Below are 18,567 nucleotides of genomic sequence, written 5' to 3'. Positions count from 1 at the left end.
ATATGTTAACATAGATTAGATGCCCGAGTGACAGCGTTCGCCAAATGGACGGTTTTGATCATCTGATCGCTGGTAAGTGCCCGATCTGACGGCTTACGGGCAGCGATCGGACGGGGCCCTAACTCGCATCGTAGAAACTATAAATTGCTCGTTTTCTTATCATCATTCTTCAATTATTTGCCTGCCCGCTGGCTCCCGTCGCTTCCTCGCTTCACCCCTCTCGGCGATCCGATCTGAGGTAGGCTTCTCTCCTGGTCGGTCCTCCTGCCGGGAGTCCCAGCTACCTCCGATTGGGCGGTAATATGCGGTTTTGGTCGATCGGGTTTGTTGATGGGTCTCTATCGATTCTTTGTCTGGGATCTGAGAACGGCTAATCTTATTTACCTGATTTTTGGGGACGTTGTATTTGGATCGAAGTTTCTCGTTTAAGATATCGTGAGAGGTGAGAGGAGCAAAGATTTGGGTTGATAAGTAAGAGATCCGGGTGGTTTTGGCCGGAACATGTAATCTCGATTGGTGGGCCATAGCATTTGAGTTCTGTTGGAAACTTTTTGATTGACTTCGAATTAGATCGCCGCTTTTTTTTGTTTTCTGCTACGGGCTTTTACGCAATACATGCTACTTGATATCCTTGAAATTGGTGAACTTTTACCGACAATTAAGCCCAGACTTTGGTTTGATCTGTTTAAAATGTTGTCTTTTTGTTTTTTTTTGTTGTTGTTTCGTTTCTGTCAACAATATATCAGCGACTGCTTTAGCCAAAGGTTCCTTTGTAATCGTCTCATTTCTTCACATAAAAGTAGAAACATACTGTGTGAAAATTTCATCCATGGTTGGATTCTGAATAGATGGATATGTTTTCTAAAAGAAGAGCTGTTGCTTCTTACAGTCTGTAGGTTTTTAGCATGGGTGAGGCAAAGAAGAACGTCGACATGGAGGAGGGATCACTGGAGATTGGCATGGGTACATAAAATCTATTCATCTGGCTGTTCTTGATCCGATGAAATATATATGTGATTTCTGTGTGCTTGTGGCATGTCTCTTACAATTTGTCTCAATGAACTTGAATCTTTTTGTTTTTGTTGATTGGAATGTGTTTTGAATGTCTGAGTAGAATATCCTGACGTCTTTGTCTAAGCTTGATTTTCCCTAAGAATTTTAAAGAACCTGAAACTGGGAAGAATGTTCATGATCATGCTTGGTCTAGGACATATGATTTAAGTGGTAAAATGCAGTAAGCAGGTTGGGGATCCAAACTTGGTGTGCTTCCAATTTTCATAAATATGTAGAATATGTATTAAAATAAGTACTGAATTGCATTGTGAAAAAAGAAGACAAAGCATTATACAAGTAAAACATCGAAGCACATGCTGCAGGTTTTGGATTAGATGGTTGAAGGTATAGTTGTGCCTTTCTGTAAAGTATGGTTTCCCATAGCCACCAACATGATGTGGCTTTCGATGCTAAGGGGTTAAGCCCAGCATGCTTTTGAAGATATAACAACAACAACAAAACCGTAATCTCAACTATGTTTTTGGAGATAGTGTCAATCATTTTATTCCCTATGTTTAACAATACTCATCATTTAGTAATTAGTACTGGAATTTGCAATGCATGCAGGTCTGGTACATCCGTACATGGAGATTGCCCATGCTATGCTAGTTAAACTTTGAAGTTGTAACCATTGTTTTTTAAAATGATTTTTCAACATCAAGGAATTGGGGGTTTTTCTTTTTAATTTTTAAGTCAGCAAAGTTGGACTTGTTTCTTTCATGTTGATGAACCCTTGAAGAATCTAAAAGTGAGGGTTCTTACACATGGAAACATCATTCTGGAATGAAAACCTTAAGAATGATGAAGTGTGTGTTCAGTTATCTTCTATTTGCCTCACAAATGTTAAAATTAGGAGTCATGTGGCATATCAATATCCTTTTTAGTAGTTCATAACTACTTATATGCAGAAGCAGCAAGATGATTATTGCTTTTTTCTTTAAAGAGATCTTTAATTTTACCAGTCAAGCATGGGGAAGAGAAGCAGAAAGTATGATCACTCTGTGGTTTTATGAGCATAAACATAATTTTGTTCCCGCTGTTCCATTAAAATGCCATGTCACTGCAAGTGGAATCATACGATTGGACAATCATTATGGCTGATATAGATGATATGATGGTCCAACTAAGCAAGTTCAGAAACCCAAACTTTATTTTTTGTTAAACCAGGGAAAAGCAAATAGGCAATTACCATAAACGGTTTTTTTTCATTTCTGTCTGAGAAATTATCTTATGTAAATGATGATGATTCTTCGAGCTTATATGCTTTTTTTTATAATAATCTTTCTATATGGTAGAAGGGCCTATAATGATCTCTTTTTGGTCACAGAGTACCGGACTGTTTCTGGAGTCGCAGGACCGCTTGTTATCTTGGAGAAAGTGAAAGTATCACTCTATCTTTTCTCCTGCTTGAAATTTGAATCTATCCCAATGTCTTATATTGTTGAAAAGCGTGCATCACTTTTTAGTTGTTTGAGTTTCAACTTTTTTTATCATTGTTACCTCCTTTCAGGGTCCCAAGTACCAAGAGATTGTTAATATACGATTAGGTGATGGCACCATCCGACGTGGTCAGGTGCTGGAAGTTGATGGTGAAAAAGCTGTTGTACAGGTGCTGATGCGTTACATTGACTTTTCTGGTTCTAGATGCTTTTTTCTTTAGAGTTTCTGTGCAGGTCACTTTGGATCATGGTGTGGCTTGTAGCCTGTAATCCCTTTTTGTAGCATTCAGCACTTTTGTTGCTTTTAAAATTTAAAGCTCTTGTATGCTAATATCTTCTGATTCTAGAAAATCAGGAATCAGTTTCTTATACGCAAGATATTACAACAACAACAAAACCGTAATTCCTAACTATTTAGGGCTGGCTACATCGATCTTTTGCCACCATTGGTTAAGATCCATATTCATGAGATCTTATATGCAAGACATTCTAGGCTTAATTTGTAGTTTGTTTGGTTTTGGGTTGCAACCATTTGAAGGCATTTCTCTGTCTCTCCAGTTCAGACTACCTGTCTTTTCTTCTATTTTTTTCATGTCTTTAGATACATTAATTAGCTGGATCATGTCATAAGCAGTCAAGAGGATGGACCACTTAGACAACTAGTGATGTAAACAGATAAAGCAAGGCAAAAAAGTGTCAGATCTTCAAAGATCAGCCATGAAGAAATTTGCTAAGAATCAGTCAAGAACAACATAATGTATTTGAATATAGATAAATTAGAAATACAGACTAAAACTATTTTCATTGTAGAACTTAAAGCAAATATGTAGCTGAGTTTACTAAAATCCGAGAAGTTGAACTCTTGACCTAGGGAACTTTGTACACATGCTAAAAGAATAACATTATTTTGGTACAAACCTACGACAGAAAAAGTTGAAGGAAACCTGAACCTTGTACATCATGCCAAAGGCCACGGTGAAGTCAAACAAATGAAGAGCATCAGGTTTCTTGCTGCAATTCATGAAATGATAGTGAAGAAGCTGATATGAAAAGTAATATTTTCTTCCTATTAGCAACTTTAATTTTAGTAAATTATGTAGAGGAAATTGTATGAATGGGTCCATGAGTTTCATTCCTAGCTCTTTTTAGTCAGTTTATACATGTTAGATTTTGCACTTGCATCCATGCAAGTGAAACTTTATTTAGGCAGGACAGGTTTAAGAAAAGAGAAATTATTTGCTACCAAACATCTTATTTGGTGATGAAATAGGACTGGACAACTTCATGACCACAAGAAGGCTCGAATAGATTTTCTGTGGTAACTCTTTTGCACTCATGTTGACCTGGAAACTTGGAAGAATATCGTAAAATATGAGGAAGCATAAAGATTATGCAACAGTTGGAAGCGAAATATATAAATAATTAGTTAGCATTGGAGGCAGTCTTTTGTAAGGTGTTTGCTATGATGTGGGTGGATGGTAAGGAAGCAGAGGATAAAAATGCAATAAACTTTGATTGCAGATGTTAAGAAACTTAATGCATTTGCTTTATCAAATGTAGATCTTTTTAAGGAATTATAGTGGGAAATGGCCCTCCATCTTGTAAGGCTATTTGTCATGGTATTTAATAAGTGATAATTTTCGTGCTTTGTTTTAACTTAAAGCTATTGTTTTACCCATATGACAAGATATTGTCACTTTTAATGTGTCCAAGTGACTCGTTCTATTTCGTTTGGTTCAGGATAATGTTACTCTACCAAAGATACCAGAGGATGTTTTGTTTCTGAAAGCTTTCTTATGCCTATCTCTACTTGACCTCCTTTCATGTTGATTAGGTTTTTGAAGGAACTTCAGGAATTGACAACAAATATACCACTGTGCAATTCACTGGCGAGGTGATATATCTTTTGATTTTTCTGTATAATTTACATATATGTGTATTTGTGTATACACACAAACCTTGATATGCTTTATGTTCGTTATGTCATTTTTGACATGTTGTATAAGACTTAGTTCTGAACTAGGTATAATATGGTAGATCGCAAATGGTATATTTAGTTAATTATTGTTATTTAACAATGTATCTTATTGTATGATCGAATATCTAAGCCAACATACAACTGTTTTCTACAAGCAAGCAAGGTTACTGTTGTGCAACCAGAGCATGATATTTCCATATCCCTTAATGAGGTGTCACATGGATCCCAAATATTCAGGCACTGACATTTTGTTTCTAATGCATCACACCTTATGTAGCTTTGATAATAAAACACAAGGCATTCTATGCAAGCCTTTTAATACAGTGATGAAGACTACATTTGAGCTAGACTAGTAGTTCATTCAGCTATGTGGTCTTTTAGATGTGAAATGCTATGACTGGTTCTGTCTACTTAACGAATGATATTTCCACGAGGATGGGTATGAAATGGTCAACACAATGTAGGATAAATATCATACAATCATTTTTAATATATAGGCATCACGGAGTGGCAACACTGAGCAAACTCCCTGGGGGTTTGTGGGAATACTAAACCTACATGCTTGTGTAGGTGAAACTCTCCTCCACATGATGTGCACTACAAATGACTTGTCCTGCTTGAATTGGTGCTGTCTTTACTTTGGTAGGGCCCACTGTTATGCTTATAACAGGTTACCAAAAAGTGACACATGGCATGTGCATTGAATTTGCCCATTTATGTTCAGCATTATTCAACTTACAATCATGTTTCGTAACTGACAGTTTGAAGAGATGGCATCTTTATTCTACCTGTTAGGAATTATATTCTGTCTTTTCTTGATTCAGGTTCTGAAAACCCCTGTATCTCTTGATATGCTTGGACGCATTTTCAATGGTTCTGGAAAGCCAATAGATAATGGCCCTCCTATATTGCCTGAGGCCTATTTGGATATATCCGGTGAGTTGGTAATGGGAAGTGGATTATCAATATAAATCTTGGTGGTGTCCTGGCTACTTTCCTACAAATAGGAATTAACTCTTTAACTTCTGGCAAATATGTTGCAGGAAGCTCTATCAACCCCAGTGAAAGAACCTATCCAGAAGAAATGATCCAAACTGGAATATCTACCATTGATGTTATGAATTCCATTGCTCGAGGTCAGAAGATTCCCCTCTTTTCTGCTGCTGGTCTCCCTCACAATGAAATAGCGGCTCAGATTTGTCGTCAGGCTGGTCTTGTAAAGCGTCTGGAAAAATCTGACAATCTTCTGGAGGTATTTCCAATCCATTAAACTCATATAGCTAATAATCAAGTAGCAAGTCGTGGTGAGTCAGTTAGCTGTGCAAGTCTTGAGATAACTTTCCTCAGAGCAAGGACAATTGTTTTTGTGGCATGGCCACACCCCAGTGCCTCTTTGACACCTTATGTGCTAATTGGTATGTCCCTTGTACCATCTAGTACCAACAAAAATTGGCCCAGCAATAATTCAATATGGTTCAGCATGTCCTGACGAGCTTGATGGTCCTTGATTCAGAGTATGATTATTACATTTCTGATAAGGTTAACAGAATCCAATATTTTTTTTCGGTATGGGATATTGAGCTCAAGTAACATTTGTCCACTTAAATTAGCAGAACCTGTACATTTAGTTACTTTGCTGCAATTGACAAAACTGCAAATGCAGAATCAAGCTCTGTTCATGGGCTTGAGGTAGTTGGGCAATGGCAATGAAACCACAGTAAGAGGTAATATGTGGATGGGGCTTTGCTTGTATCTTGCATTTAGGGTTCAGGATGCGGAGATTGGTTATTGTGGCACCTGTTTTGCACTTAAGTCCTGCCTATCAGTCTTTAAATGTATCACAAAAATGGATAGATATATCCAATTAGTTGTATTTATTGAATGTTATTGAATGCAAATGTCTTATGCTAGTTGCTTCAACTATATCCTTGGTGCTGGTGTTGGATCAGTAAAACCACGTATATGTTTAATCCTGAACTACCAGTTGTCTATCAATACTACCAGCTGTCTAATTGTATTTCAATTATACTGCTACCCAACTGAAGTGTCACCTTACTCTTATATTGTGGAATTTTCCTTTTAGATGCAAATATAGGTCACCCTCAAGTAATCTGATCAGCTGCAATGACCACGACAACCAACTCAATTGTAGCAATTGTAGAACTCTAATTTTTTTCCATTTCAGAAATTTGACTTGTTTATTTTTAATTATCAGAAGGATGAAGAGGACAACTTTGCTATTGTATTTGCTGCTATGGGAGTAAACATGGAAACTGCACAATTTTTCAAGCGTGATTTTGAAGAAAATGGTTCAATGGAGAGGGTGACTCTTTTCCTAAACTTGGTAAGCTTTTGTCTATTTCTGTAATTGGGAAACTTGTGCTATTCTTATATTTTCCTTTCCTGCAATGTTTAATTGGCGATAAAATGGTCAATAACATTCATTGCATACTAATTGTCTAGGCAAATGACCCTACAATTGAGCGTATTATTACTCCACGAATTGCGCTCACAACAGCAGAATATTTAGCTTATGAATGTGGGAAGCATGTCCTTGTCATCCTAACTGACATGAGCTCCTACGCAGATGCACTTCGTGAGGTACTGATCCTACTTATTTTTGTTAAAATCAACAGCATCCTGTCTTATTAAATGTATTTCTTTATGCCTATATGTCTAATATACACATGAATGACGATGTATATCTGATATTAAAATCAACAGCATCCTTATCCTACTTTTCTTTTTTTGTTAAAATCAACAGCATCTTGTCTTATTAAACCTATTTCTATATGCATATATGTCTAATACACACATGGATGAGGATGTACATGTAATATTAGCAATATTTTAAATTGTCTGGTGATTTCTTCATGTTACCGAAGCAATTCTGTTAAGTTTTGGTTTTACTTAATATTCATTTCTTGAAAATGTGCTATGGCCTTTAAACTATTAAAATACCTTATATTATTAAATTCTTCTTCTCCAACTATACATTAGCCTTTCAATTTTCATTCAACAAATTGCTGTGGATGTGTATTTTTATTTTGTGTCTTCATGGATTTTTTCTGCTTTTGCCACAAGCTATTTTATTCTATCTTCTGCTACTAAATTGATGGACTTAAAGGGTTTCTTTCTATTTCCAATTGTTACCTTTATGCTTTTAGGTTTCAGCAGCTCGGGAGGAGGTGCCAGGTCGACGTGGTTATCCAGGGTATATGTACACTGATTTGGCTACAATATATGAGCGTGCTGGACGTATAGAAGGAAGAAAAGGCTCCATCACACAGATACCAATTTTAACCATGCCAAATGATGGTATTCATTAGATAAACTGCTTTGGTGCTGTACTGATCTTTCTTTTCTTTCAATCACAGACTACAATAAGTTTTTCTAGGAACTTTCATGCAAATATTCTAGTACAATAGTTGAGAAATAGTTATATTATCTCTTGCACTTCCATGACGTTTTTTCATGTCTACCTGATGCATGAACCATATGCAGCATATTTAGTGAGAGAAGTTGTACTCTCCTTTTGGTTAACAGGTTCTGTTTCTGTACAGATATTACCCATCCCACTCCTGATCTTACTGGTTATATCACTGAAGGCCAAATTTATATCGATAGGCAACTCCATAATCGTCAGGTATTGTACATTATACGTATATTGCTAGTGCAGAGGACCCAGTTTATTCTGTCAGTGTATTTCCCTGGGATATTCACTGTTGTTCTGCATTTGCATTTAGGTAATGAAACTAATATTACTTATTTTATGGGTTTACTGACTAACGTCTTTGCAATGTTGTCAGATATATCCTCCTATCAACGTTCTCCCATCTTTGTCTCGGCTGATGAAAGTTAGTTTCTGTACTTGATGCTTCCTATATATATATATATATATATATATATCAATCGCCAAGGTCATCAGATAGCCTCCTCTTATATGTAAATTGATTTCCCTGCAGAGTGCTATTGGTGAAGGCATGACCCGCCGAGATCATGCTGATGTCTCTAACCAGGTATGTGATTAGTGTTGTAGGTATTTCTATTGATCTTTGTGTTTGTACTGGAATGTCCATTCATTTGATTGCTGTCATACTTTAGCTTTATGCCAATTATGCCATTGGAAAGGATGTTCAAGCAATGAAAGCAGTTGTGGGAGAAGAGGCACTCTCGTCTGAGGATTTGGTCTCTCTCTACTTTCTCTCTCTTCCACTCTCTTTGTCTGACATGCATCAACTTGTTGCTTATCATGTTGCAATCTTGCGCAGCTCTACCTCGAGTTCCTAGACAAGTTTGAAAGGAAATTTGTTGCCCAAGGGGCCTATGATACTCGTAACATCTTCCAATCGCTTGACCTTGCATGGACTCTCCTCCGCATCTTCCCTCGCGAGCTTCTCCACCGCATACCTGCAAAGACCTTAGATCAGTATTACAGCAGAGATACAACACACTGATTTTGTCTGTTCAACTTCAGGATTTCATCTTCTGAGGCACAAATAAGTTGCTGGGTGTACTAAAAGCTCAGAAACTCGGGCTGTTTTTGTCCGAGCGTTTAGACTCTTGTTTTTTTTCTTGGCTCCCAATCCTAGAGCATTCTTAATGCCTGCCTGAACAGCTTTTGTAAGTTCTTAAACACCGCCTTAATTATGGTTGTATATCTGTATTTGTCTTAAAACTAAAATTCATACTTTATTGTAACTCTATTCTTGCTGTTTCTCGTCCGGAATAAAGACTGTTATGTAGCGATTTTGTCCTACATCCCTGATATGAGCCAGTAGCATTTTCTGCCATTTTGTGTTGACTGTTTCCTGCTTTCTCCTTGACATGAACACCAAGCTGGAATTTGTGTGTGTGTGTAGCGAAAATTCAAGCTGCCAGTTCACCTTTTTTGTCGTTTGGTTTAGGCATTTAGCAGACTTCTTATTGATCTCTTGTGCTTCGCAAATACATTCCGAGTTCTATAATCTGTAGACAAGTACTTGTAAGATTTTATTGGTGGTCATTTCACTGTCCTCTGATCTTTATTTAAGCCTCTTTGAATATCCTGTTCCTGGAACTGAGTTCTCTTCCAATGCAGGACAAAACATTCCCGGGCGCAACCTTCGTGTCATCGTAAGTATCGACAGTCGGAGATTAGACATGCAGAAGTCTGTCATTGGGAACTCCGTAGCTCGTGACGATGAATACAAGAAAATTTCAGTGAGAAGTGCACTGCATTGCCAAAGAGTTGGGAGACCATAAAACGCCAACGAGCCGAGTTAACACTGAACTCTTTCTTCAGGGAGACGATGGCTTTCGCAGTTTGCTTCGGCACCAGCGGAGCACGCGACACGTTCGTCAAGATCATCTACCCCGGTGGCCATGTCGAATACCACAAGAGGTCGGTCTTGGCGTCGGAGATCATGTCGCATAACCCCGGATGTTGGGTTACCCATCCCGACGTCTTCCACCAGCCCTGGGCCGTCGTCGCACCTGATACCCAGCTCTTGCCAGGCCAGAAGTTCTACGTCGTCCCCATGAGCACTGTTCGCAAGCTTCGGCGGCATTTCTTGAGGAGCTCAACTCTCCCCCCTCCTCCTCCTCCTTCCACCATGGCATCATCGGTAGACCCATCTCTGATGGAAAGATCATGTCTGCACAGGCTCAGAAGTCCGTTTCATTGCCTTACGCATCGAGCCAAGAGTTCGAAGCAAGAACAGGCAGCGACTGAGCTCATGGTTTGCGGCGAAGGCGATTCAGGTAGATCGAGGGAGCTCGCCAAGGAAGCAGCCAAGGAGAGTCCAAGAAGACAGATGTCGCCTAAGAGGAGCCAGGGTAATGCTTCTCCAGGAACACCAACTGGTTACTGGCAACCCAGCCTTGGGAGCATAACCGAAGAGTGATCCTCTTTAGTGCATGGCTTGCAGTAATTGAATGTAGTATTATGCTCAGTGTAGGCTTACGACGACAATGTTTCGATAACACCGAACAATACTTGAAAGTTCCATTTACATGATTGTTCTCACAGAGATGTAATCAACACAATAAGCACAACAGCCAGGGTAATCGTCCACTCTAACCCAGCATAACTTGGTACATCAGTTCCTTCAGAGAGAGAGAGAGAGAGAGAGAGAGAGAGAGGGGTATACATAATAATGTCATGATGTATCTTGCATCTCTAATCATCTGATTCACTTTAAAGCGAGATGACTGAGGCCTTGCAGCATTCGTTTATGCATGTATGCAGATTGGATGGAGTTTGTGGGCAGTAAGCTGCGAGTTTTTATTAACGAACAGATATACCGTGGCTGATGAGTCAGCACGACTAGATTCACAGGTCGATATACAATCAAACTCTTGTGCAAGTTGGACTTTGCATTGCTACGAGCAGTACTTCCACGTAATATTTACAAGGACTACTTTCTGAATCTATACTATCATGAGATTCCATGACATTTTTGTATACACTACATGACAATACTAAATCAGTTTGAACTCAACCAGGTTACAACACTATATAAACTAGGCTTAATTTGGACTTACTAGTGTAAGACATGCTGGATATACCAACCAAATTAACTTACTAAAAATTGAGGGTTTGAAACTTTATTTCATATATTTTTACAATATGGTGTATCAAACTAATTTACAAGTATTTAGAGTTTGAAACCTCATTCGATATATATTTTTGAATATATCAATTAGTTTAGTTGATAATGATCTTAAAAATTTATCTAATATCTTAAGCTAATATCTCATCTTCCATACCTCACCCTCCTTGAACAAGTCATCAGCTGTTCTTCATTTATGCTGCTCAACTTGCAGTGGTCCTTCATTGGACCTTTTCTTTGGAAACAGAGAGTCATTTAAATATGCCATCATCATCATGACAGATATCGTGGATTTTCTCTCAAGCTTAGATGTTGATCGTCCTTGACAAGTCTTGGCAGAGTTGTTCGAGGACCTCAGACAAGTACACGATTGGAAAGATTCAAGCCAATGATCTAATTAAAGTGACCCATGATGCAGAATCAACGAAAGTATGGTCCACATTGTTGTAGGGCAAACATCAGATTGTCTAGAATCGACCTTTCAGAGATTGGCCTCAGCATTAATTGCCTGTGTTTCATTGTTTACTTAGTCCTACGTCAACGATGTAGTTTTGGAGTCTACTCTTTACTTATCGTCGTCACTGGAGACGCCAACAAAGAAGGTTGCTGTCTCTGAGCTCATGGGTTCACACATGCATCGGGAAGAACAATTCAATTCAGAGTATGGGGGGCCACAGAATCCATGTACTAACAAAGACTTCATCACGACTTCGTTTCACAGTCTCATCTCAACTAATGTTTGAGTGAGAGGCATCCCATGGGGACCTTCATATTGTGTGGATCATGTTCTTTAGTGTTCTATCACCAAAAACAAAAAAGCTGCTTCTGAGAGAATAATGGCAAGGCTGCGTGCTGGTATAATTTCTTCCACCGAGTCTCTGAGCTACGATTCCAAGAGGAGAAGATGAACTAGGAAGAAAGAAACATGATCATCTGCAAAAGAATCATGCAGGGTGGCATATCAGGAAGAAGGTCCATAAAATAAAATGTTCTTTTCGACGATTTTATGATGTGTGAAAAGAGGGGATGCTTATTATGTTTATTTCCTTCGGCATCTAAATAATTATTAATATATATAATATTTTTTTTAAAATAATTTTATGATGCATACAAAAAAAGATGCTCATTGAATTCTTTTTTTTTTTACACTCAAATAATTTTTAATATATATAATAATTTTTTGATGTGTAGAAAGGGGGATGCTCATTGTGTTTATTTGTTTCGGCACTCAAATAATTATCAATACATAAAATAATTTTATTTTTATTTTTATGATTTTATGATGTGTAGAAGGAGGGGATGCTCATTGTATTCATTTCTTTTGATACCCAAATAATTATCAATATATAAAATAATTATTATTTTTATATGTTTATTGATGTGTGAAAAGAGGATATGCTCACTGTGTTCATTTCTTCCAATACCTAAATAATTATTAATACATAAAATAATTCTTTTTTTTCATGATTTTATGATGTGTGAAAAGAGGGATGATCATTGTATACTTTTCTTCCGACAACCAAATAATTATCAATATATAAAATAATTATTTTTTACGTTTTTATGATGTGTGGAAAAAGGAGATGCTCGTTATAACACCCAAATAATTCTTTCCTTTTCATGATTTTATGATGTGTAGAAAGAGGGGATGGTCATTGTGCTTATTTCTTCCGACATGCAAGTGGTCACTGTCATCTCAGATCATTTCATTGCATACGTTTCTTCCAACACCCAAATAATTATCAATATATAAAATAATTATATTTTTATATTTTTACGATGTATAGAAAAAGAGGATACATTTATTTCTTTCAACACCTAAATAATTATTAATACATAAAATAATTCTTTCCTTTTTATGATTTTATGATGCGTAGAAAGGAAGGATAATTATTGCGCTAATTTCTTTCCACACATAAGTGGGTTATCTCTAGATGGGAAAGCAAAAAAAAAAAAAAAATGGTCATTGTCATCTCATAGGTCATTTCATTACATCTTTATTATTTCTTGTCATATATTCTTAGCATCATATATTCAATTTATAAGTTTATTTTAAGTTGTTAGTATCATTATTTAAGTTTCAGCAAATGAATTTTTTCTGGACATATATAATTTTTTGGATTTTTCATGATATAAGTAAGATAAATTTAAATTTAAAGGACTAAATATATTTCAGAAGGTTGGAAATATTTAGAGGAGCAAATAACAGTATTAGAAATTCAAATATGAGAAAAAATCTTAATGAATTAGAGTTTTATACTCATAAAAAAATAATTCCTTTTCATTTATTGATCATTGATATCTCCTTTTCATTTTGAGGCCTTAGGGTGTTAGAGGAGTAAATAATAGTATCGAAAAGTCTAATATAAAAGGATTTTTAATAAAATAGAGTTTTATATTCGTAAAAACAAATTCTTCGAAACTTATGTGACAGAATGTAATCAAAACTTTGTGTTTGGATTAGTTCTGAAAAGAACTATTCCTTATATTTGTAATTTTCATATCATAAAGAACTTTGTGTTGCGGAACCAAATAAATTATACATCACTGTTTAATTTATTTATTGGCTATTAATATCTAAGATTTATCTTCTTGATTTTGGATTTTGAGGTATTGGGTGTTAAGATGATGACTCGGGTAAATTTGGAAAAGGGAATTGCATCCACACGTGCAAGAAGATGGACCACATCTGTTCATCGTATCCTTCCAAGTAAATGGAAGATCGAGTCGTGGATGTTTCGAAGCATTAACTTTTGGCTTTTACTTTGACGAGGACAAGAATGGATCTCATGGCCACCAATCCGAATGGAAATTGTTACAATATTATAAAAGCAAAAAATAAAATTTTAAATGTGAACATGATGTATGACTCTAATTATAGTTTTACTTACTGATAAAGTCACACATGATTATTGAAAATGAATTAAGAATAGTTTTATCTCATTAAGGATTTAAATAGACTGTCCAATCTGTCAATTTTGACTAATTTAGCTTTACCTGTCCAATTAGAAAGTTTAACAAAATCAAACTATATATTAAATATAGGATGATTTTTTAGAAAAATATTTTTTTTTAGATCTTTTTGAAAGACCTCCACTTTCTCGCCTGTCGCCTCCAATGTCTTTGGCGCTTGTCCTCTCGTAAGATCTCGTTGTTATCATTGAAGAGAAAAGAGGAAAGAGATAACAGGTAAGAGCAAGAAATGAGAGAAGAGGAGTCGATGATAAGAATGGATGTGTGACAAAGGAGGAGAAGGGAAAAAAAAAAAAAAATGAATATGACAATAGGGAAGATGGGCTATGAGGAAGGAGAGGGAAGAGGTGATAACGAGAACGACTATAGTGACTGAGACGAAGGTTAAAAGCACCGAAAGGTTAGTGATAGTGGCGATGACGATGAAGGCGAGAGACGATGAGGAAGATATATTTAAAATTATACGAAGGAGGGGATGCTATTAGAAAAATATAAAAAAAGGAGGGAATACGAAATCAAAAAGAGAATTTTTTTTTTTGAAAAATCATCCTTAAATGTATTCATAATTTAATAATTAAATCTTAGATTGGATGATAATTTTGATCACTTTAATTTGGATTCATCTTTGAGATTTAGACTTTAGTTCGTGGAGTTGTTAAATTTTCAAAAACAAGTAATTTTTATGGATAAAAATTAAACAAGTAATTTAATTTCATCCAACCACGCAACTCTTATTAAACTCCCAAACATCCCAAACATTGCACGACTGCAGGACGCCATGAGCACATCATCTCTCTCTCTCTCTCTCTCTCTCTGCGCTGTCTCCATCTTCACAACCAAAGACTTTGAACGACAAATGACGAATTTTCTTCTCGAGGGATGGCAAAGCCGCGCGAGTTTTTCGACTATTCCTCTCTCTCTCTCTCTCTCTCTCTCTCTCTCTCTCTCTCAACTTATGTATATATACTCGCTCATATCAATACTATGATATTAGATAACAAGGGGAAAGCATTGGACTTGCGCAGTAGGACATGGAAGATGGCAGCCAAATCCCCTAGCTTGAAGCTGCAGGTATCCACGACTCTGCCCCACTCATGGACTCCATCTTCCTCCTCAGCCCCGACGCCCGCAGTCGCTTCCTCCGAACCGCCGGTCGCGTGCTGGGATGCTCGTACATCTGCCTCTGGTCTCATCTTTACCATCCGCCATCCAAGTATACATTCCTCTTCATCACCCTTAAATCTCTTCGCTCTGCATCCCTGATTCTCGCTCTCTTCCTTGGGATCTAATTTCCCGGCCTTCATCCAGCTACTTGACCGCCATGGTCGGATGGCACCGTGACGACGACAGCACCCACCCGAGCTCCTCCTCGGGCAGCCCCTCCAGGGGTCTCTTCGACGCCTACCGGAGATGTATCTGTGACATCCAGCACAGGTGTGTGTGCCCCCGCCACCACGTCCCTGCTCAGTAATCAACTTCATCTGATCCGGCTTCCTTCTCTGTGCTTCTGAAGTTGTGTTCCTGGGTTAGCCTACAAGAACGGCCTTCCCTACTTCGAGCTGGGAGATGCAGACCTGATGGACTTGGCCTCGATGCGAGTTCAACGGCAATTCTATCAGGTATAACCAAGCAAGATGGATCTCCTCAACTCGCTCGATCATGCCCATAGCGCTTAATCATGTACATGGTTTCTTTGTGCAGGAGGCTGGCATCAAGGTTGACATTGTTGGGTGTCGTTCTTGCTGGTTTCTTTGATCTTTCTGAATCATGTTCTTCACCATAACAACGCACTGCTCTCCCTGTGACAGACTGCGCTTTTCCTGGGATGCCCAAGCGGAGAGATAGAATTGGGGATGACATCGCCCAGCAATGTAATAAGAATCTATATATTATATATACATCATAGTAGCATATACACATTTATCTGTGATCGTAAAATTCGCAATTATATTTTTTGGCGATGACACCTATGATCACGGTTTCTAACCACAAGAAAAGATAACTTGTTGAAGTGTATATCACACCCTCATCTCGACGTCTTTGCTATATATATGACGTGGTTTTCTGCAGACAAACATGCAGATCAATGTCCAAAGAGTGTTCAGCGAGGACTTCATACGGCAGTCACAATTGGGATCAGAAGAGTTCATTCAACAGGCTCAGTTGGGACAGGTGCTCCCGATTCCTGACCAGAGCCGACCCTCCTCCTCCTCCTCCTCCTCCTCCTCGCTTCGGTCTCGATCGGTGGGGAGTGCCGAGCACTCATCAAGTGGTCGTTCGATCATGCCTGATTCGGCTCTGCCGCGCCACGTCACCATGCAAGCCTACGGTCGATACCGAAACGTCCTGCTTCCTTCAGCTGCCCGGGACGACGCTGAGATTACGAGAGCCATGATTGTTGTCATCTCCTCCACCTCTTCTTCTACCACTCTGATGTCGTTTCAGACATCGGAACCGGCGGCGGGCCGCTCAGTAGGGGCGTTCAAGCCTTACTGTCCAGCTTTGGCGCCTAAATCCAACACCAATCCAAGCTTGCACGGCCAGAAGATGATTAAGAAGGTCATCATGCTGCTGACGACAATGAACCTGACGAGGTTCGAGGCTCCGATGCAGGACGCCCGAACTTCGAGCAACCAGATGCATCATATGATATCAGAGCGCAAGCGCCGTGAGAAGCTCAATGAAAGCTTCGACGCTCTCAGGATGCTGCTTCCCCGAGGCTCTAAGGTACGCTTCTGAGAAGGAAACGAAACGATACCGATCGATCGTACATTGCTCATTTGTTTCCATGCTTTGGATTCAACAGAAGGACAAGGCATCAGTGCTGGACAACACAAGGAACTACCTCAACAGCTTGAGAACGCAGATCTCGGAGCTGGATGAGAGGAACAGGCTACTGGAGGTGCAGCTTCGACATCAGCGCGAGAACGAGGAAGATGGAGATCCGAATGAAACAGTGCAAATTCGCATAACCGGGTCATCAGAGCTGGAGGAGAGGAACAGGCTACCGGAAGTGCAGCTTCGGCATCAGGGCGAGGAGGAGGAAGACGGAGATCCGAATGAAATAGTGCAAGTTCGCATAACCTGGTCATCAGAATCGACATCAGAAACCCAACGGATCAACATCGGTGTTACGGTGAGGGTAGAATGTAACGCGATAGATATGATTCTTAATGTGCTCGAACGCCTAAAAAGGATGAGAGGTGCCACTTTGGTGTCGGTGGAGACGAGCACAAGATCGTCACAGACGAATGTTTGCATGAAAGCAAGCCTCACGCTACAGGTTAAGGTACGTACTGTTAGATTATTGTAGGCCAACGTTGACTGCCGGTCAAACATCCTGCAACACATAGATCAATAATAGAGTTAGATTATCAGCATAGGCTGATGGCCACCAGCTTTTTCTTTACTGCAATATATCCGGCATCATAGGAAGTTTCATGTTTGATCCGGAGAAAAGATTTCAGTGGGGTGATGGTGATGTTGATGTCACAGAGTGGTGATTGCGACGAGGAGGCATTCAAGGAAGCTGTGGTCGAAGCGGCGTATTCTGCGTTGGCAGCGTCATCGACCACCGCTCCATGATGCTGTGCTTCGCCGAAGGTTAGCTGGACCATCAAAGTTGACCAATCTTCTTCTGGAGGGGAGTCTGCGAGAGGAGATGGCGTCGCTTTCGTAAAGTTGGCAATGAATTCTATGCTGAGAGGCTTGGAGAACGATTCTTTGTGTCTGTATGCGTGCCACAAAGATGAAGAGAGAGAGAGAGAGAGACGGGGATGTCGACCACATACGTTGTGGTGGTTGTCTTTTTGATTGACTAAAGAGAACTTTTTGATTACTTTGGCTAGTTTTTTCTTACAGGCCAATCTGAGCATGACAAGCTTCTAAATATAATAAATCAGGACTGACCTTTTATACTAGAGAGGGAGGGCCTCTGAGTGATTGATATGAAATTACATATTCGAAGGAAGGAAGCATTTACTTATTTTGACCACTCAATGGTCTTCTTTCCCTCTAATATTTTAAACTCTCTCTCTGGATTAATAAGCTACGACGGATTATAATAAATTTACTCAATCATATAATATAGGAAGTGATTTTGAAGTGAGTATGTCATGAAAGCCTCAATGGATTGCAAAAATATGAAAATCTAAACACATTTATAGAGAGAGAGAGAGAGAGAGATAATCACTTCAATGGATTACTAGTGTTTTCAAATCCAACAAAGACGATAGTTTATTTTGTTAATTGGATCACGGGTGAGGTCAGATGTTCGTCGACGGTGACGTGAACCATGACATCATAAATAAATAAATTGGAAGTATAAATATATAAAAGGAAGTTTTGTGACATATTTCACAATGATTCAAGAATTTTCTATGATCACAAGAAGGATAACGAGCATTACTCAACAAACGAAGCAGTCGCTACTGTAAGATCACTAACGACCAATAATTGACTAATTTAAGACAACAAATTAAACAGTGAATCAATTTATTATAATTATAAAAAAATAGGACTAATTATAAAT

The 18,567-nt window shown here is 38.5% G+C and overlaps 2 protein-coding genes across 2 annotated transcripts; both read left to right on the top strand.

Moving 5' to 3' along the window:
- The first annotated feature begins 171 nt into the window (after positions 1 to 171).
- Positions 172 to 9,229, top strand: LOC135616900 (V-type proton ATPase subunit B2). Its single transcript, XM_065116635.1, has 15 exons — positions 172 to 238; positions 890 to 963; positions 2,381 to 2,436; positions 2,564 to 2,662; positions 4,327 to 4,386; positions 5,295 to 5,406; positions 5,514 to 5,722; positions 6,686 to 6,814; positions 6,934 to 7,071; positions 7,638 to 7,788; positions 8,034 to 8,116; positions 8,280 to 8,327; positions 8,436 to 8,489; positions 8,575 to 8,658; positions 8,742 to 9,229. The coding sequence occupies exons 2-15, from the start codon at positions 906 to 908 to the stop codon at positions 8,925 to 8,927; spliced, it is 1,467 nt and encodes a 488-aa protein (XP_064972707.1). The 5' UTR covers positions 172 to 238; positions 890 to 905; the 3' UTR covers positions 8,928 to 9,229.
- Positions 9,230 to 14,998: 5,769 nt separating this feature from the next.
- Positions 14,999 to 17,874, top strand: LOC135616899 (putative transcription factor bHLH041). The gene is made up of 8 exons (XM_065116634.1): positions 14,999 to 15,249; positions 15,345 to 15,470; positions 15,550 to 15,655; positions 15,738 to 15,752; positions 15,845 to 15,907; positions 16,107 to 16,763; positions 16,843 to 17,325; positions 17,532 to 17,874. The coding sequence occupies exons 1-8, from the start codon at positions 15,131 to 15,133 to the stop codon at positions 17,619 to 17,621; spliced, it is 1,659 nt and encodes a 552-aa protein (XP_064972706.1). The 5' UTR covers positions 14,999 to 15,130; the 3' UTR covers positions 17,622 to 17,874.
- Positions 17,875 to 18,567: the final 693 nt, after the last annotated feature.

Source organism: Musa acuminata, chromosome BXJ2-7 (assembly GCF_036884655.1).
Source record: "Musa acuminata AAA Group cultivar baxijiao chromosome BXJ2-7, Cavendish_Baxijiao_AAA, whole genome shotgun sequence".
NCBI classification, from domain to species: Eukaryota; Viridiplantae; Streptophyta; class Magnoliopsida; order Zingiberales; family Musaceae; genus Musa; species Musa acuminata.
The sequence above is the reverse complement of the archived record's forward strand: the minus strand, read 5'-3'. Positions and strand labels throughout refer to the sequence as shown.